This window comes from Cygnus olor, chromosome 2 (genome assembly GCF_009769625.2).
Source record: "Cygnus olor isolate bCygOlo1 chromosome 2, bCygOlo1.pri.v2, whole genome shotgun sequence".
NCBI lineage: Eukaryota > Metazoa > Chordata > Aves > Anseriformes > Anatidae > Cygnus > Cygnus olor.
The window spans coordinates 101,531,264-101,552,357 of NC_049170.1; the positions used below are offsets into that span (position 1 = coordinate 101,531,264).

The 21,094-nt window shown below is 39.6% G+C and overlaps 1 protein-coding gene across 2 annotated transcripts in view; it reads right to left on the reverse strand.

Annotated features, from left to right (window-relative positions):
• Positions 1-21,094, reverse strand: part of DOK6 (docking protein 6) — a 248,444-nt gene that overhangs the window by 61,601 nt on the left and 165,749 nt on the right. For both annotated transcript variants that reach the window (XM_040549753.1, XM_040549754.1), the window contains exon 6: positions 7,679-7,817. In XM_040549753.1, coding sequence (XP_040405687.1) covers positions 7,679-7,817 — 139 coding nt within the window. The remainder of the gene's footprint in view (positions 1-7,678; positions 7,818-21,094) is intronic.

The window sequence follows — 21,094 nt, forward strand, 5'->3', positions numbered from 1 at the left end:
GACTCCTGCAGCTGACAGAAGAAGGGGCAGGGACAGGGTTAAAAAGTGTTTACTTGGAAAAAAGTAATGTATGTGGGACAATAGTGGCAGTGGAAGTTAGAATTTCATAGCAGAGCAAAGTATTTTCTTTTAGGAATTGCATGGCATCTACTGCATAGTTCTTGAATGTCGCTGCAGTACTTGAATGTCTATTTTTGGATATGAGTAATAGCCCCTGAAAAAAATGCCAATGAAATACACGTACTTTCAAGAAAATATTTTATTTAAAATAAAATTAAAAAATAAAACACATCCAGTCTGTATATTCACAAATCCATTACTTTCTTCTGAAGGGGTGAATGTCAGAAATAGACCTGCTTCACTGCTCTAGGATTTACTTCATCCAAGTACACATAATTTTCTGAGTCCTAGTACTAACAAGGAGCCTGGCAGAATTCTTAACAAATTTTCACAGAAAAATATGAGTCAGAAAAAATATCATTATGTGTTTAATGAAGTAAGAATCTTTTTTTTTTTAATATATAATTAATATTCATTTTTATCTTTTATTACTTATGGGAACTAGGGTTACAAAACTCAAACCAAAAAGTACACAGATTCTGACTTAGGGGGAAAAACAGGCAGCATTCTTGGTTTTGTTTTTCATCTTAGCAATATTTCCTGATGGTGTGGTGGTTTTACTTGGGTGGGCAGCCAAGCTCCACCACAGCCACTCTCTCACTTCCCCTCCTCAAAGCAAAAGGGGGAGAAAATATAATGCAAAGGGCTCAAGGGTTGAGATAAGAATGGGGAGATCACTCAACAATTATAGTGACAGGCAAAACAGAGTAAAAAAAAAAAAAGTATCAGACTCAGTAAAATTTATTGCCTATTACTAACAAGCTAGAGAAGTGAAAAACAAAGGAAAGAAACCAAAACCACCTTTCCCCCATCCATGCTCTTCCACCTCCTCCCCTGAGTGGCGCAGGGGAATGGGAGAATGGGGACTGTGGTCAGTCCCTAACGCTTTGTCCCCGCTGCTGCTTCATGGTCACTCTCTGCCCCTGCTCCAGCATGGGGTCCCTCCCACAGGATGCCGTCCTTCCCGAACTGATCCTGTGTGCGCTTCCCACAGGCAGTAGCTCTTCAAGAACTGCTCCCACATGGCTCCGTACCATGGGGTCCATCCCTCAGGAGCAAACTGCTCCAGCACGGGTCCCCCACAGGCAGCAGCTCCCCCCAGATCCCCTGCTTCTGCATGGGCTCCTCTCCACGGGCTACAGCTCTGGCCCGGGACCTGCTTCTTCGGGGGCTCTCCATGAGCCGCAGCCTCCTCCAGGCCACATCCACCTGCTCCACCAGGGGCTCCTCCACCGGCTGCAGCGTGGAGATCTGCTCCATGTGGGACCCATGGGCTGCAGGGGGACAGCCTGCTCCACCAGGGGCCTCTCCACAGGCTGCAGGGGAACTTCTATTCCGTGCCTGGAGCACCTCCTGCCTTCCTTCTACGCTAACCTTGGGAGCTGCAGGACTGGTTCTCACTCCTCTCTCCTCTCTCTCCCAGCTGCTGTTGAGCAGCATTTTTTTTTCCCTTTCTTAAATCTGCTCTCACAGAGGCACAAACAACATCACTTATTGGCTCAGCTCTGGCCAGCGGTGGGGCCCTTATCTAACATAGGGTAACTTCTGGATTCTTCTCACAGAAGGTATCCCGATGGCCCCCTGCTACCAAAACCTTGCCACGTAAACCCACTACAGATGGCCACAGTTTACCAGTGGATAGACAGGTTCTGCAGTAGAAAACTCCCATTTTTCTATTATTGTTTCCTACTGCAAAGAAGGGTGAGCTCTACTTCTCTGGAAGTCATTTCTGCCAAACACACTGAAAGACTATTTCAACTTTAACCTGTAATTTTCAAAGACCTCTAGAATGAGTAATTGAAGCTTCATAATACCTGTGTGAACCAAGTAAACAATTCAACAACTATACATCATAATAAAGCACACAGCTTTTTATAGAGTTATCAATTTTCTAAACAAATATTCTACAGCAATATCATACAGTAGTTTCAGGTGGGAAATACAGAACAGTATTGAGTATTTGCAGGAATAAGGAGCCTGAGGCTATACCTCAATTACCATAAAATGCATGAGTTCATGAATGATCATATGTATTCAGAAGCTCAATATATGAGCTCATACATCATATGGAAGCAGAAGGAAACATCCTAAACAGCCAGTGTGTCATGACATGGGACCATGTATGGGTGAACTCTGGAATTTTCTCCTCCATTTTCTCCTTCAGGTACTTACTGACTCCAGGTAAACACCAAATGCACTTCAGCAGAATAACAACATGAAAGAGCTTTATCATACTAAGTAAACTGCAGTGTTGAAGTGGAGCCCCAAAGACATATATTTTAAGTAAATATTTCATAAAATCATTGTGCCTGCAGTATCCACTAGTGTGTTCCTGCATTTCCTATCTTTCACAGTTGGAAAATAATAAGGTGTAACATTACACAAAGACATAAATGACAACCAAATACCAGGCAAGGCCTTGAAGATGCATTGGCAAAGGTAGGATACTTCAAATGGAAACCACCATTTGAAAGTGAAGAATTTAGAATCTGTTGATGTGTTCATTGACAATGCTTGATTCTGTAATGTTTTGATGAATATGTGTTTAGGCTGAGATCAGCTTAAAATACGTAAAGAAATACATAATAAAGAATTGTTTAAAGAGCAAAGCTAAAATAAAACTTCCTATGAAATTAATGATATTATTTTCTCCTGCTTCAGTTATTTTTTCCTGATTCTATGAGACACCCCAAATGGGGGTGGACCCCCTGCCCTGTCGGGCAGAGGGAGGGGACCTAGGAGTTAAGGAAGAATGGAGACAGGTCCCTGCTCGACCTCGCAGAAGATGCCCCCACCTACTGCCCCCACCTTCCCAGGTGCACGTACACAACAGGTTTGAGGCCCTAGAGCTTGAGAGACCGGTGGGTGAAGATGAGGTAGAAAGTCTATCCAGGAGGATACCTAGGGCGAGGAGGTTGACTCCACGCCTCAAGACTGCCTCCACCAAGAAAGACAGAAAGGTAATTATTGTAGGCGACTCCCTTCTCTGGGGGACAGAGGGCCCTATTTGTCGGCCTGACCCTACCCATAGGGAAGTCTGCTGCCTCCCTGGGGCCGGGGTCAGGGATGTTGCCAGAAAGCTTCCCAACCTGGTTCGCCCCTCTGACGACTATCCACTTTTGATAGTCCAGGCTGGCAGTGATAATATTGAAGAGAGAAGCCTGAAGGCTATCAAATGGGACTTTAGGGGACTGGGACGGTTAGTGTATGGAGCGGGAGTACAGGTGGTGTTTTTGTCCATCCCTACAATAGCAGGGAGGAGTACAGAGTGGACACAGAAAGCCCACCTGATTAACACGTGGCTCAGAGGCTGGTGTCAACACAGAAATTTTGTTTTTTTTGACCATGGGGTGCTTTACTCGGCACTCGGCCTGATGGCCGCAGATGGGTCCCTGTCTCTAAGGGGAAAACGGATCCTAGCCCAGGAGCTGGCAGGACTCATTGAGAGGGCTTTAAACTAGGTAAAAAGGGGGACAGGGCTGAAATAAGGCTTGTTGGAGCTGTGCCAGGGGGAACAATGGCAAGGCCGGGGGAGAAGGCAACGGCCCAAATGAAGTGCATCTACACTAATGCACGCAGCATGGGTAACAAACAAGAGGAGCTGGAAGCCATCGTGCAGCAGGCAGGCTATGACTTGGTTGCCATCACGGAAACGTGGTGGGACCACTCTCATGACTGGAGTGCTGCAATGTCTGGCTATAGGCTCTTCAGAAGGGACAGGCAGCACAGAAGGAGTGGTGGTGTGGCTCTCTATATTAGAGAGTGTTTTGATGTTGTAGAACTTGAGGCTGGGACTGATAAGGTTGAGTCTCTGTGGGTTAGGATCAGTGAGAAGGCCAACAAGGCAAGCATCCTGGTGGGGGTCTGTTATAGACCGCTGAACCAGGATGAGGAGACGGATGAGGAGTTCTACAGGCAGCTGGCAGAAGTTGCAAAATCGTCAGCGCTTGTTCTCGTGGGGGACTTCACCTTCCCAGACATATCCTGGAAGCACAACACAGCCCAGAGAAAGCAGTCTAGGAGGTTTCTGGAGAGCGTGGAAGATAGCTTCCTGACGCAGCTGGTTAGAGAGCCTACCAGGGGAGGTGCCCCGCTAGACCTTCTGTTCACAAACAGTGATGGACTGGTGGGAGATGTGGTGGGCGGGAGCTGTCTTGGGCAGAGTGACCACGAAATGGTTCAGTTCTCTATTCTTGGTGAAGCCAGGAAGGGGACCAGTAAAACTGCTGTCTTGGACTTCCGGAAGGCTGACTTGGAGCTGTTCAGGACACTGGTTGGCAGAGTCCCTTGGGAGGTGGTTCTGAAGGGCAGAGGAGTCCAGGAAGGCTGGGCACTCTTCAAGAAGGAAATCTTAATGGCTCAGGAGCAGTCTGTCCCCACGTGCCCAAAGACGAGCTGGGGTGGAAGAAGACGGGCCTGGCTGAACAGAGAGTTGTGACTTGAGCTTAGGAGAAAAAAGAGGGTTTATAATCTTTGGAAAAGAGGGAGGGCCACTCAAGAGGACTATAAGGCTGTTGCGAGGCTGTGCAGGGATAAAATTAGAAGGGCCAAAGCTCATCTGGAGCTCAATCTGGCTACTGCTGTTAAAGATGACAAAAAAATGTTTTTACAAATACATCAGCACAAAAAGGAGGACTAAGGAGAATCTCCATCCTTTACTGGATGTGGGGGGAAACTTAGTTACAAGGGATGAGGAAAAAGCTGAGGTGCTTAATGCCTTCTTTGCCTCAGTCTTTAGCGGCAAAACCAGTTGTTCTCTGGATACCCAGTACCCTGAGCTGGTGGAAGGGGATGGGGAGCAGGATGTGGCCCTCACTATCCACGAGGAAATGGTTGGCGACCTGCTACAGCACTTGGATGTACACAAGTCGATGGGGCCGGATGGGATCCACGCGAGGGTACTGAGAGAACTAGCGGAGGAGCTGGCCAAGCCACTTTCCATCATTTATCGGCAGTCCTGGCTATCAGGGGAGGTCCCAGTCAACTGGCGGCTAGCAAATGTGATGCCCATCTACAAGAACTTCTAAAGATTGTAAGAAAGAAGTAATGTCATTAAATTTCTTCCCTTTTTCTGATCTGTATAATAATGGATATACTATTAAGTTTCCTTTACTTAAATTTCTTTCATTTTCACCTTCACAAAAAAATAAAATATTTAATTATATAATATTATACATAAGCTGTTTATTACAGAAAGGGTCAAGAAAAAGTAAAACAAAGCAATACAAATCAACTATAGGGCTGTAAAGACAAAGGGACAAAGGTCAAGCTTTAGGGAGGCTTAAAGACCTGTAGCTCCTAGATCCCAGATTTAACAGTATACTCTTGCTTGTACTTTGATTTCAGAAGTTAAGGGAGAAAAAAAAATATATATATATGCATTTGGTTAAATTGTAGTATTTAGATATTTGAGAGAAGTTATACTTGCTAAAAGGAAAATAACACATTTAATCTATTTAATATCTTCATATTTTATTCCTAATATGAATACAACTCAGATGCTGCAGTTAACACAGAAAACCTGTTAAAGGTTCAGCACCCCATCAGTCAAGAGCAGCAGAGCTTCCAAAACCAAAACAACATTACCTTACTAGTTGGAGTTTAAAAATCAACAAGTTTTTAAGCCTCCTTTGCACAGCCTACAGCAGGCCACAAGCCTCTACCCATCTCCCCATGCTGATCACGGAACAGCTTTATCCAGAAACCAAATATATTATAAGCTGCATGGATGATGAGTCATTTCTACTTCTCAGTCCGCTCTTAGAGTTTGATACCATATGACCACAGTCATCATAAATGAGGTTTTAGGGAAGTCATCTGATGGCAGAATGGGATCAGCTTTGCTAAGCAGTGAAGTTGCTAATCAGAAGCACTGGTGGAAAATCTGAAATTGGTGATTCCATGAAAGGAATATCACGTATAATCCTGGATTCAGGTCTAAGTGCTTATTAGGGCGGCATGAAAATGCTGTAATTTCTCTTACGGGTGTAGACATTTTAAAAGCATAATATTTATAATGACGCTTTTTCCTGGTTTTGGACTATTATTAAATCATTTCCAGCCCAACAGAATGCAGTTCCTCCCCCAATTCTTGAGGTACTATTCAGATAGTATTTCAGATACTTTTCCATTTACTCTGCCATCTATCTTGGCTTGGACTTTCTAGCAATTGTTCTTGTGTCCCTAACCTTATATCTTGATTGTGAATATTCCTTTTCCTATTTTTTCTGTCCAAAGTTTGTGTAACTCAAGTTTTTTTGAACATGGTACTACTTTGTTCAGTTTTACTGAAGAAATCATTCACCTTTTTTTCATAAACCACAGAAAAAAGCACTTTTCATGGCTTTCCATCTCAGCTTTTTCTTAGAAACATGCAGGGTCTGAGGGGATCATTCAACATAACAAACTTTCATCATAGAAATATGTCTTTTTCAAATTTCTTGTACAGTAAATAGAGGAAGAAAGACTGCTCTGGGGAGTAATTAGGAGAAGGAGTTGAACACTGGGGTCTTGAGTTGCCCTTTGAAAGAGCTTTTCTCTCAGGAGTGTGAGATATTTTGACAGTGATGGAGTGTGTGGGAAGAGGATCATGCAGTCATGTTTGTGTGACTGTGGACACTTGCATGGTGGGCAAAGGAAAGAATGAAGAGAATGTCAGTGGAAAGGGTGCAATTACCCTCAAATCTCTTTCTAGGGACAAAGATGTGTGGAGAACTGTGGTCATCTGAGAGGAAAGGTGGATGATATCCCTGCCCATCACAGGAGGGTTGGACCTAGATGATCTTTAAGGTCTCTTCCAATTTAAATCATTCAATGATTCTATGAAAAGTATGCAGAAAATGTTTCCTGGCCTTCCCATATCTTTCCTCTTAGGTGGATATAAAGGTAGCTTCAAACCACACTTCAAAGTTAGCTTTCTAGAATGATCACTTAAGATCATCTCTACTCCTAAGCATACAAAGGTAGTCTTTATTATTATTATTATATTATTATTATTATTAATTTTTGTCTTAAATATTCCAAACTTTTCAGTAGCTTCTATGAGTGCTTAAAGATAACTTGTGAAAACTAGGAATTCTGACCTTGAAATTAAAAAAATAGCTCTTTATGAATTCACTTCACTGTAAGGGGAACTAATTTATTTCCTGTGTTAAGAAAAACAGAACATGCCTGCTGTCACCTTGGATTGTTTACATTGTTCTTTTTCCACATGTGAGGCCATGAGGACCAACTAACACTTAGTCATTGATAGTCAGCTCACAGCTGTCTTCAAATAGTCTCATCTCAGAGTAAGAGAACCACAATTTTCAAGAAGGTAACCATGGATCTAGCACTTAGTGGTATCTACTCTTCCAAAAAGACAGCAACAATAGATCACTGTATAGCAAATGCTGAAAATCCATGACCATAAAAATACATAAAAGCTAAAGATTGTTTTGTCTTAGTCATGCAGCTAATACTGTTATTATGTCCGAATCCATGGACTGACATTAATACAGACTTCTTTTGTTCACTGCCAGTCCTTGTAAGTTCAAATATATAAGTGATGGGACCTTACCCGTGCCTTCTGCTCCATCTCCATCATTAATCTTTCATGTTGTTCTGCTATTGCCAGTGTTGCGGAATGGACTTTCTGATATATCATTTCTCCTTCTCGTGTCTGAAAGGTGAACAGCCCTTCTCCTGTGTCACACATCCTGCAGTAAGCAGAACAGAAGCAAAAAAAAATGAGTAGTATAATTTTTATCTAACTATTATAAAAAGTGCACACCTTGCAGTAGAAAATGCCAACTTTTATAGTTAATCTCTTCGGTTCTGACTATCTGCAGTTATTTTTACCATTGAAGAGAGACATATTGCAAGAAAAGTGCAGAACTTCATGAACACAACCTCTAAATTCAGTTTTAATCATCCTCTGAACAGTGAAAAGGAAGTTTTATCACAGAATAAAACTTGAGGTAATACAGTCACCTGTTTATAGCATTATTTCAAATGTCTGCATGGCTACGTAGGAGCTAAATTTAATTATCTTAACCAATTGATAACAGAAGTACATAGCATAGCATGACTTTGAAAAGCTGACATTTTAACATAACACTGACCAACTAAAAATATTCCTTTGGTTGATCACTACAAAGAAGCTGTATGGAAAGGCAGCATTATAAGGGTTAAAATACATCTGCCTCAGTACATTTATGTGAGACAATATCTAAAGCTCTCTTTATAATTACAAGAGACATTCAGTCTATTTGACAATAGAAACGGCAATTCTGTTGCCTAAGAAGATTAAATAAATAAAAAATTCCATAAAATTAACTGTCTACTTTTGAAAGAGCAACTTCTGTCACCCTTACTGTGATAGCCTTGTGGCATTCAGAAGAAGAAAAGTGGTATATAGTAAATGCAAGGACAAAGAGGGCTGAGAAACACAGAAAAAATTAGTAGACCACAAGTGGTAGACTATTGAGTGACAGTTACTTTAAGGATATATACTGTGTTAAACAGCAGTGGAACCTGACATATTTATATTAGTAGTTCCATGACATTATCCATGTCTGATCCCTGTATTTTTATATATTTCTTTTTGAAATTTTAGAAACAGAACAATAAAAATCCTTTTGATTTGGTCTGATACTTCCTGTAAAGATTTTCAGAGTTATCTCTGACAGAAAATTGTTGACTTGAGTCACTGATGCATAACATCCTTCAACAACAGAAAGACTTGAATTTCCCTAAACTACCAGGTTTCTTTAATTTATTTTTGGTTGATTTATTATTTTACAGGGCATCTGATTTTTTGAATATCTCAACACCTTCAGTATGGTCCCAGGATGCCCAAGGCATACAGAATTACTGTTACTAAGCATTTTAGAAAAATGTGTCCTGACTGGTTGAACATTCAAACAAGTTTTAAATATCAATATATTTAAAGTTTGAATCCAGGATCTGAATGATTATTCAGAAATTATATTTTACAAAATATTGTCCAATCAAATTAACATATAGATCTGTATTATTTTATTGTCATTAAATATGTCTCCTGCTGTTTTATATGTGCACACACACACAATTACAAAACAGCTTTTTGAAAATTGAATAATTTTTTCATGAGTTATCTTCTTATAAATACATCTTCTGAATTCTAAAGAATTCTTATTCTGAAGTTTTATTTCAAAATGTGTCTCTCTAATTCTTCACATTATTTCTAAACAGGGCTATTGTGTTTTATAAAAGTTTATTGAGAGTCCAGCAGTTCCTTTTGATTTCAGGACTGACCACTTAAAATAAAACCTTATTAACACCTACAAAATCTTTGCTTGTACACTGGAGGAGGCATGCTTTTTTGAGCCTCCTGTAAAGAGCATATGCATGGCTGTACTGGGGAGAACAGACAGTATTGGAAGCAGAAACATAAAACATAAAATAGAGGTGCTTTCTGCAAAATGGTGAACATACTTAGTAATGACCATTTGAGATGTTGAAAAGAAAGTCATAGTTTTAGGAATAGATGATTCATGATGTTACAAACATCCATACTTTTGAAACAAAAAGTCTTCCCCCATCCCAAGATGTAAGAAAAATATAAGCCATTTTCCAGACAGGTATTATTTGATCAGTACTAATGTGATGTGCCAATTAATAGACAAATGGGAAAAAATACCCAATCTTTCACATTAAATTCCAGTGGAGATCAAGATCCCTGCTATAAACATTTAAGATACTTCATATATATCCTTAGCCACAGTCCTCCAAAGAGCTTATGGTAGAAATAAAATGTCTCAAGAGTTTTGAGACATTATAGCACCAGTCTTTGAGATCCCTCAGGGCATCATATAGCTGGTACTCTGGTTTTGTGTAAAAAGATCTTAATAAAATTCAAACAGCGTGAAATGGAAAGTCTGGAAAAAATGACGAGGTTTCAGAAACTGAAGCAAAATATGATCTCTTTGTTGGTTTCAGAGGATGAAAAATCCTACAGGGATAAAAACAAGGAAGCAGGCAATGGAGTGTGATTAAGATTCAGGAGTTAAGCTGCTTATTTTGGCCGAGCGAAACCTAATCGCCCCTGCTGCTGATTCAATCACATCCTGTATCGTCTGTGTGCCGCCGAGTTGGAGGTAGGCATGCAGGCTGCTGCACCCCTGCGGCACCGCTCCCACCACCCAGGATGGCACCACGGGGACCAGCTTTCCAGTTGGAGCGGGTGACCACAGCAGACATGTCACGCCAACGTCAGAAAACTATTGATGGCAGCCTCCCAGGATTATGGGTTTCCCTAGCTAACAGTGTACGATATACATGCAGAGGCTCAAAATTAGAGGTGGAGGAGAATTATGGGCCTCATTTGTTCGAGTGCCAAATAGCCCTTTTATGTTTAACATGACTTAAAGGCACCAGAAATGAAGCCAACAGTACCTGGCAAGCCTGAGCTCTATAAAAGCAAAAACTTTGAATGAAACTCCCTTTCTGACATCTAAACTTGTTATTTGCAAGCAGCCTTCCAAAAAGGTGATTCCCTTTGCTATAGTGAAGTATTCCTGTTCAGCTCCTCAATATTTTATTGTTTCATTCAGATGAAAAGTGATTAGACCTTAGTTAAGACACTGAGAGGAGAGGCGTGTTTCAGGTTTAGTTACAGTCTTTCAAGGGAAGGTTGAAACGCACTGAATTAGAAGAACTCCTGAATTAGAAGAATTTATGGAACTAGAAGAAGCATGATGGGGACAGGGAAAGGGGTAAGTGTGCTCTATGAGTTTTCCTGAAAAGACAGGGAAGTTTTACTTATCTGGCCGAAGAGAATGGACAAACAGATAAGCTAAAACATACTTCTGGACATGTTCTATTTACAATCAAAACATAGTCAGCAGAGCAAAGACACTATTTTTTTTTTCCTGCAGCCTCTTTTAGGTGCCAGATAACTGTCCATTTCAAACTACAGTTTCAGCTTTAACTTTGCTAACATGTTGCTTGAGTGAATATGAAGTAACTGCGAGTAAATTAAATACTCTTAGTTCAAAATACACATCACATGTGGTTGTACTTGATGCATCCTTTTTTTTTTTTTTTGTTAGAGTGAATTATAATTAAAATTCAATCAAATTATTGTTGCTTGCAAGCTGTCCTCAAAAACTTTTAAAAACTCTTTTTTCTAGAATCTTTTGAAATGAAAAATGACCTTCTCCAGAGTATAAACCAAAAATTTTCATCAATATTTCTTTTTGTTTTTCTGCAAAATAGTTTTCTCCATTTTTTATTCTTAATAAACAAAAATTATTTTATGTCCATTTAGTAACATATAAATTTTATGTTTCCTAAAATCACGTTAGAGAAAAGACAGAATGAAGGTGTGGAACTCTTCTTTTCCTGGTACTGCCACAGGTTTGCACTGCAGCTCTCCCAACTTGATATGACCTTCACTGTCAAAAAAATTCACTGATTTTGTATACTTTAATTTTTTATGAGAGACTTAGCAGTCTGTGGATGCTTGAAAAATGCCGATGTTAGCTTCTCTATTTCTGTGTTTTCCAACTTTAAAACAGGGATATGATTAACCTATGCTTTAGGATATTTAAGGATTCAACGCATTAAAATGTATGAAGTACTTTGACTGAAATAGAAAAGTATATTTTTTCCTCTATTGTTAAAGAATTATATAAATGGGCAGATAATGAAACAAGTAGATACACAAGGTCTGAAAATCATCATAAAATTTTTAGTTCTTAAAATAAGAACTTTGTGGATTCATTGTGGATTCAGATATCCACAATGAAAGTTCCTGGTTGTACTCAAAGGTAAGATTTCTGTTCAACCAAAAGAGATTTTCCCAACACTCCTGCCAGACGTTCTCAACCTTTCCCAAATCCACATAATGGTTTCCCACTGCCTCTGCTCACTACAGAAGTTTGTCTTTTAGAGCAAAATCAATACCATATAGTAACCTCACAGAATTCCCTCCAAAAAGGAAACTTTGTTGACTTGACCACCATATACAAATGGTACTTTTTGCCAAAAAGAGGTTCATACTCTCATGCCTGACAGTTTCATTTCACTATTTCAGTAAAATGTAAAATGTATTTTCACAATAATGAAGGTTGTCTGAAATATGAGATGCCTAGGAACATTATTTGCTATAAGTCTTTGCTTCAAAAGGAACAATGACAATTGTAACTAGAAAGAGTTTAGTTCTTCATATATCTATTTTTTAATGGTTTTGAGAGATTTCTTTTTACCCATATGCAGTTTAGCATTAAAGAAATAATGGGTGATTTGTAAATTCATTACTCAGCAATGTATAGAACTACAGAAAAATAACTTTACAATGGTAAATATCCTCAAATAGGCAACGAACAAATAACATTTAGAATTAACAAATACTTATCAATATCAATATCAATAACTCTTAATAGCTCTTAATAACTAATGCATAATAAATTAGTACCCTTTTTTGGCATTTCTAGTTCTTCAAATAAAAATAGAATTTAATTTTTGAATGAGACTAGATCATGATTAAGTATTGTCCAGAAATCTGAGTGCTAAAAGTCAGCAGTACCAAAATGAATGCAATTACTGTAGCATAGCCCACACTCAATGTGTGAAAGATGATTTCCTTTAAAAAGCAAAGCTGTTCACTCAGATACTTCAAGGTGCAGTAAAGAAGTTAGCTAGTGCTTATTTCCTGTATGCAAAGAATGTGGTCAGTTTTGATATAGGGAAGCAAACATTCTCTGTCACAAGAGGAGCAGTAAATGATAAATGGCCTTTCTTTAAAGCCTCAAAGATACGGATGTCCGTTGGGAAAGAGCCATATGATATGCAATATTTAACTTTGAACCAAGGTACTTATTTCTTGTGTTGCTACTACAGCTTTGATTTTCTAAAAAGTGGTAGAAAGTAGCAATTTTGACTTCAGTTTAATTAGATTATCAGAGGAGATGCACATCCACTGTCTCCCTTGTGGATGTCTCACTTTTGTTCTTTCCTTGTTTGTTGTTATCTCAACTTGGACTAAGCCATTTTGACAGAAATCCTGTTTGTTCTTTGTGTGCAAGGACGTTACACACAGCGCACATGAAACACAGACTTGCTAACCAGTAGAGCTCACAGAGAAATGAATACAAAGCTCCCCTGAGGGTCCAAAAGCTTTGCTCTCTCCAACTTTCAACACACGCTAACTTGCTTCCTCCCAAAGTTGCTATTTCCTGAGATAATAATAATAATAGCAAGGAAAACAAATAAACTCCTTCTGATGGGAGCATATTTAGACAAACAAACAAACAAAACAAACAAACAAAAAACAACATCTCAATTTATACCTAGGAATAGTTATCACAAGAATTCTAAAACAAACAATGTAGATTTTTATAAAACTGTAACGTGAACTTCTATGTTGAAAGGATAGAAAACCAGGAAGAAGCAAGAAAATGTTGCTAAGAATCTGACTTACAATAAAGCAATCAAAAAAGTGATACATTTTGTGGGTGACTCAGTAAGAAAAAAGATAACTACAAAAAATAGGGTATGTATGGGATCCAGGAAGGGTCTATGAGTGAAGCAGAGAGAAGACAATTAATGAAAGAAATGTGCAGAAAGTGTAATTAATTCAGATACAGACGTGGATAGAAAGCCCTAAATGTGGGACAAGGTCAGTGAAAGTAGGGAAATGTCCACAAAACGGAAATAGAAATCACCAACACAAAGCACAGCAGCAATATAAAGGGCAAAACACAGAACAAGCAGACACAGAATCTCAAAATCTGCTGAGCCTTGTCTGTTGCTCACATCCTATGTGACTAATGAGTTAGATTGCCTTGCTTTGCTGTCAGCATTTCAGAGGTTCATTGGAGTGTCAGACAGGGATATCCTGGCAATTTCATGATCTGAGAAGCAAATAATGAAAATTATCTGATATATGAGGCATCTGCCTGTCCCCCTAGATTATAGTTATTTACTGGCAAGAATATACAACAAGAAAAAGTAATAATGTAAGATATCTACTAATTGCTGGCTGTAGACATTCCTCTATAGAATTTATTGTAATGTTGTTGCACTTCAGCTGAGATGGGTAACTTTCCACTGTTCCTGCACATGGGTTATGAAGTAGTGCAGTGTTTAATCTTAAATTGTCTCTCTTTCATGTGGAATCTCCTTGAATTTGGCGTAAGTAAACACAGTAAACATGGAGTATTGCCACATGATTTAGCTCAGTAACTTGATCATGCAGCTTAGATTTGTTCAAGGTCAGATCTTGTATTTCTTGAGTCATCTTCAGTGTTTTCAACTAAAAGAACTAAAGGCACAGCTTTCCTAATAAGTCCTTTTATGGCATCATTCTGCAATTCTGAGAACATAAGGATGGAAAGGAGTGATGATTTTCTCCAAGATAGCTGACATTCAATCACTCAGAGGAATGCAGTCCTTCTCCATTATTTCCTAGAGGACTGTGATACTTTCCAAGGGATAGTTACATAGCTTTTTAAGATATTATATGTAGTCATGGTTAAAACAAAACAACAACAACAACAAAAAAAAAGCATGATGAGATTATTTCTTTTTCTGCCTAAACCAAGTGACGATTTTAGGGGTATAATATAATACAATATAGACTTTTTTTTTTTAATCATGAAAACATGTTTTTATTTGTTTTGTCAGATAGGAGAGATTTCTGTACAGTACTTGAGGTAATTATGCCTCCTGGGAAATTTTTCTTCTCATTTCTTGGGCTGCTTCTACAATTGCTGTGTCTGTGCTGCCCTCTGTTTTAGCCCATTTAGACTAGTGGGGCATATATCTCATTGTTAAAGCTTCAGGGACACTATCCCATTCCTGCATGTCAGATGCTGTCCACTTTTTGCTTAACGGAAGCACAAAAAGAAAGCTGTGCCTTTCTCTGGACTATACCAATGCTTGAATGACTGTCCACCACCACTGTAATTCTCTAATTCATTTCCACCAATATTTTCTTGTCCATCATAAGACATAGTTAAGAGACAGTGGCAAAAATTGCTTTTCTTTTTTTTTTTTTTCCTTACCCAAGGCTTGGTTTTGATAATAAGCAGAACTCTGTTTTGGACTTTTTTTCAGACCATTTTTCTTTGGGTAACTAACAAACTTCCTCCTGTATTCCCATTAAAATATTTTTATTTATTTTAATTACCATGGTGTATCAGAATAAATGTGAAATAATGCTGAAGAGTTAAATATAGTAACTCATTTCCAATGCTAGTTAAAGTACAAAAAGCAGAGAAGCAGACTTCATTGGAGTCATGCATAAGAAGCAGAATGTTGAGATTGACATAAAATTATGAAATATATCCATACTTAATGGTAAACATACCATACAGAGGCTACATTTTCTATTTCTTCAACACTAGAAACTAAACTTTAGCCAGTAAGAGGACATATCCTGGTCTAATAAGCCAAATCCCAAATACTTTAATATGACTATAACTATGAACTTTATTCCTTCCTGCTTAAATACTAGTTTCATAAAACATGAACAGTTTGATGGGGAAGATTGAACGGTGTTGTTTATGCTTTATCACCTCTAAGTAAAAGTATACTAGCTTGAACATGCAAATTGCTATCTTGTGTCAGTATTCAATTCACTTTGCACTGTTTAATCAGTGTAGGTAATTAATAAATACGTATATGCAGAACAACCCACTCTGTGGAGATTTTTGACCCCACCCCCCCTTTTCCTTTCCTTTCCTTTCCTTTCCTTTCCTTTCCTTTCCTTTCCCTTCCTTTCCTTTCCTTTCCCTTCCTTTCCTTTCCTTTCCTTTCCTTTCCTTTCCTTTCCCTTCCCTTTTTTCTTTCCTGTTTTTATTTTATTTTATTTTTTAACCTTATATATATCGTGCAAAAAGGAAATTGATCAAAAACAAAGGGAGGATAATAAAAGCAATCATGTTTTTAAATACACAAGACATTTGCATTTTTTTACAATTTAACAGAACAAAAATGAAAATGTTCCTGAAAAATTAGTTCTGTGAGTTTGTAAAGCTCAGATCTTGTTGATAATGGTGAAATACTATTTAACAGTGTCTTGGAAGATTATATGTCCTTAGCAGCTCTGAGAAAGATAAACCAAGAACTCTTATATCACTATTATCATTTTAGTGCAGAAGCAACAGTTATAGCTGGGTGTACTGCAAAGAGACAACTGAAAACAATGGTCTGAAAAAAATAAAGATGTTATGAAGATGACAAACAGCTAAATGTTTTTGATTAAGCGATTTCACTCAGCATGGTTCAGCTATTATTCTTCATGTCACTTTTGAATGAAAGGGATATAGTCTCCAAGTCCTGGAACATGGGATCATATTCAAATACAGTTATTTGCTACAGGATGTTTGCCACCCTATTATTCTCTAGTGAAAGCAAGCACATCTCATAACAATATTACTCAGTTCCTCTCACTGTCTTAAGTAGAGAAACAGGTGAAGCGGCATTAATCTACAGCAATAACACTGATTTTGCCAAATACATAATTGTTAGAGATAAAACTCAAATAAGATCACTACTGTTTAAAACAAAAGCATACAGGAACCCTCTGGCAGTGCATCACTACTTGCTACAACAGAGGCTACAAAACTTAGCAGCTTAGGATCTTCATTTTCTTCTTTTACCCTTTAAAGCCCTAATGCACCGTTATGTTTGGGACTACTCCCAGTGAGGGTGTTGCTGGTGGAAATCCTCTTAGCTTAGACTTGCTAGTGTCCAAGTTATTTCTGAACACAATGAGGCACAACTCTGAACTTATTCAATCATCTCTCCGGAAACAGAGTTTTGTAAAGGAGGCATCTGCCAATTTACAGATGTTAGCAAAGTAGCAGCCAAGGAACTAATGCTAGTAGATAAAATTGTTTATTTCATTTTTGAGGAACTGGGGGTGCTCCAAAGCTATGATACTGGACACTATTGCACATATGCCAACAATATTTGGAGTAATTGATCATGGTCAACCTAAAAGTTCAACCAAAAAGAAGTAATAAAAAAAAAAACACTTTGCATCTGCACTTACCAATAATATGATATAAAATATTAAATGTAGGACCATGTTCAAAATGATCTATAGGAAAATTTTTCCTATAATGCCTCTACATATTAAATGCTACTGGAAACACTTTGTACCTAACATGATGCAGTCAGATATTGCGTTTATGTTGTTACTTGACTTTTTATGTTGACAGAAGCAGAGGACACAGGTATTTCCCGAAGTTTGATAAAAGTATAAGTATATACTCCTTTAAGGAGACCAGGGAAAATTTCTGGAGGGTTGAACAGTAATGAACTAATAAAGTTAATGTTTTTAGTGTTTGAGTAAATATTAAGACACTAGAAGTAAAAAATATTAATGAGCTAATATAAAGCCAGGTTCAGTACCATAGAACATGTGAAGAAAAGCAAATTATAGTTAATTATGATATATATTCAAAACATCAGCTTTTCTAGGTTATGGAAAATAAAGCTGTATTCTCCCATATCAAAAGTGGGACACACAAAGTGCAAAGGAGTAATGAAAGGAGAACACAGCACTCTATGCTGTTTGCTTTGTGAGTTTTCATTACTTCAAAAATAAGACATTTCAAGTGTTTTTTTTTTTTTTTTTTTTCCTTCCCTCTTTTAAGTACACCGTCGTTAATGGGTTTGGCCACTTTAAAGCATTTGTGGTCAGCCACTCTGAAACTTTCCGTACACTATGTTTTCATTGTGATGGGGATATAAGCACTGTTGTTTTCTTTAAATGTCACTCTCTGTCTGCAAAGTATGAGAGCTACTGCTTTGACTACTTTGATGAAAAAGGAATTTTCAGAAAGTCATATGCAAATATTATGGGCACACAGGGTTGTCCAGAGACACTCACCATGCTATGTACGTACACTAATGAGTAATTAACACATGCTAATGATATCCAAGGACTCACCAACACTAATCACAAAACTGACAGGTTGTCAGCTGTTGTTTGGGAGCAGCCTGCCACAGCAGCAATTCATGGGACAGAAAAAACACTGGGGATGAGACAGGATGGGGATTTGCTAAAAAAAAAAAAAAAAAAAAAAAAAAAAAAAAGGTTGATTTCTCAGGTGCTTACAGTAAGAAAAGAAGACCTTAGCTAAGACCACATTCCTGGTCTTAACTTTAGCTAAACGTGCATACAGGTACAAGCAGTCAAGTAAGTCCTTTGGTGGTAAACTGTATGTGCAATAATAACATAATATAAAAAATAATTATATGAAAGGCATGGCCCCCACCACAAATATAAAACATTAATTTAACTTCCACCATTTTTTTACTTGTGGTATGTAGAGAGGAAACATGACTTTCCTCCCACTTTCTTTAACTTTTCCTCTTTTACCTAGGCCAAGCAGAATTGAAACAGACATTTTTTCCCTTCTTCTCTCAATTGATAACAACAGTAATTCTATTATGGATCAAACAAATCACACTGCATTTGCCCGGCATCTCTGACTCCAACTTTGACTGTGTATATGATATCTTTCTGTTGGTGCTTCCAGCAAGGGGAAAAATCTCTGCAAGAATTTCTCGTTAGCTTGATTGTTAAAATAAGCAATAGTTTGTGTTCAGATAAGTAGCAACTTGGTAAGTACTTGAGAACCCTTAAAACATTTCTGTAAAATTTTGTTATGTAAAGTAGACAGTCTTTTCAATTACAGGAGTAAGCATGTAGGAAAAGGTACTAGTATTTACTTCACACAAAAGGAGCGTAAAAACAAAGAGATTAAAAAATGAGTGGCAGGTGGCCTGCAAAAGAAAATCAACACAAGGAAACATGGACCAAAATGATGCAGAAAAATGAGAGGAAAAGCATATAAAAGGACGAAAAATAACTGCAAATCAGTAGTTGCCGTTTATAATTCCATAGTTAGACTGGCTCGCCACATATTTTCCAAGCAGTATCATATTTCTAAAACTTTGCTGGGTGGCATGGCTATCCATTTTCTGATGTTTTGATAAATGCTTATTTCTAACCCTGATTAATAGCAATCAATTACACTGATTAGGTTCTCTTAGTTGAATATCTACTATGAGTCCTGTGTGAAACTACTTACACTGTACTAGAGAAAGAAATGCTTTGCGTTAGTTTTAGTGAGGATTTTGCTTAAAACAAAAGAGTGTAAGAATGGCAAGTATTGGTGATTCTGTGTATGTGCCACTGTCTATTCTTTGCAAATATTCCCTCAGTCCAGTTTCTTGCATGGCACGAGATGCTACTAATTGACAAGAAATGCTCCTTGACAAGTCCACCAGCAGAGAGGAAACACACAGACTTGAAAAAAAATATAGGAGAGTAGAATCTAAAAGCATGAAATCCATTTTTTTTAACGCATAAGCTTTTCAAATCTATTTTCTTTAATTCGTAAGCTTTTCAAGCACAGAGTGCCTGCTCTCTTCCCATTGAATCTGGGGCGTTGTTAGAAAGCAAAATGAAAAAAAGCAATCTACCTTTGCTGTGAAAAACAAATAAACCAACAAAAATAACAACAACAAAACAACAACAACAAAAACACTAACAACCTGGCCACTTGCCGAGGCGATCGGCTCCGGGGCAGACGCGTTCTGCAGCGGAGCGGGGGATGGGGACAGGCAGGGCTTTTTTTCCGACATCGAGGCCACTTGAGGGAGCCGCCAGGACCCGGCAGCCCTCGTGAGGGAGGCTGACGAGGCGTAGGCGAAGCCAGCAGCGCCCCTTCCCCGGCCGTTCAAAAGCAGCCTCTAGGGAGCGCGGCGACCAGGGCGGGCAAACAGGGCGTGGCACGGCAGTTTGCGCGGCAGTTCGAGCAGGGAGCGTCCCTCGCCGGTCTTTTGCAGTGGTCTTTCCCTTCGGTACCTGTAACCTGCCTGCGAGGAACCTGGTCATGGTATCAACCAGGCAGAAAACCATGGCCTCCGCATCTCTTGTGGCCTCTCCAGCCGCTGTAACCGATGTGGCTACTCAGACAGAGGGCTCGGGGAAACACACAGCCGTCCAGGTCTTGGACTGCAGGGTGTGCCCGAGTCTTCTGTCGGCATCCGACAGCAGCGGCGAGGGGTATGCCTGTGGCAGGTGTGCCCAGGTTGAAGAGCTGCTCAGCCAGGCAGCGGAGCTTCGGGAGGAGGTGAGCAGGCTCAGAAGCATCAGGGAGTGAGAGACGGAAATTGACTGGTGGAGGTGTACTCTGCCCTCTCTGAGACAGACTCACGAGCCTGCCATAGCACAAATGTCTCATGCTACGCAGAAGACAAAAGTTCCCTCATCCCGCCAGGCAGCAGGAGGGGACCTAAGCCAAGGGGGGGAATGGAGGCAGGTTCCTGTTCGGGGGGGTAGGCGAGCCCTGTCCCTGCCCACCTCACCTTCCCATGTACCCTTATATAACAGGTACGAAGCTCTAGAACATGACAACCAGAACAACGAAGCAGGCGAAAGCCCGTCCCAGTTGGTGAGGATGCCTAAGGCAAGGTCCCCTACCCCCCACGTTGCTACATCAGCTCTCAAAAAAGAAAGAAGGGTTATTGTCATGGGGGACTCCCTTTTGAAAGGGACAGAGGGCCCAATATGCCGACCAGACCCAACCCACAGGGAAGTCTGTTGCCTCCCTGGGGCTCGGGTGAGAGACTTCGCTAGGAAAGTCAAGCGCCTGGTATGGCCCACTGACTACTACCCGCTACTGGTCTTTCAGGCTGGTAATGACGAGGTAGCAACGAGAAGTCCGAGAGTGATCAAAAGGGACTTTAGGGCTTTGGGGCGACTACTTAAAGGATCAGGGGCACAGGTTGTGTTTGCCTCTGTCCTTCCGATAGGAGGGATCGAAGCTGACAAGCAGACTCGTCACATTAACACGTGGCTTCGGGACTGGTGCAACCAGCAGAATTTTGGGTTTTTCGATCACGGGAAGGTCTACGCGACCCCGGGCCTGCTGGCACCAGATGGGATGCGCCTCTCTCAGAGAGGGGTGAGGATTTTTGCTCAGGA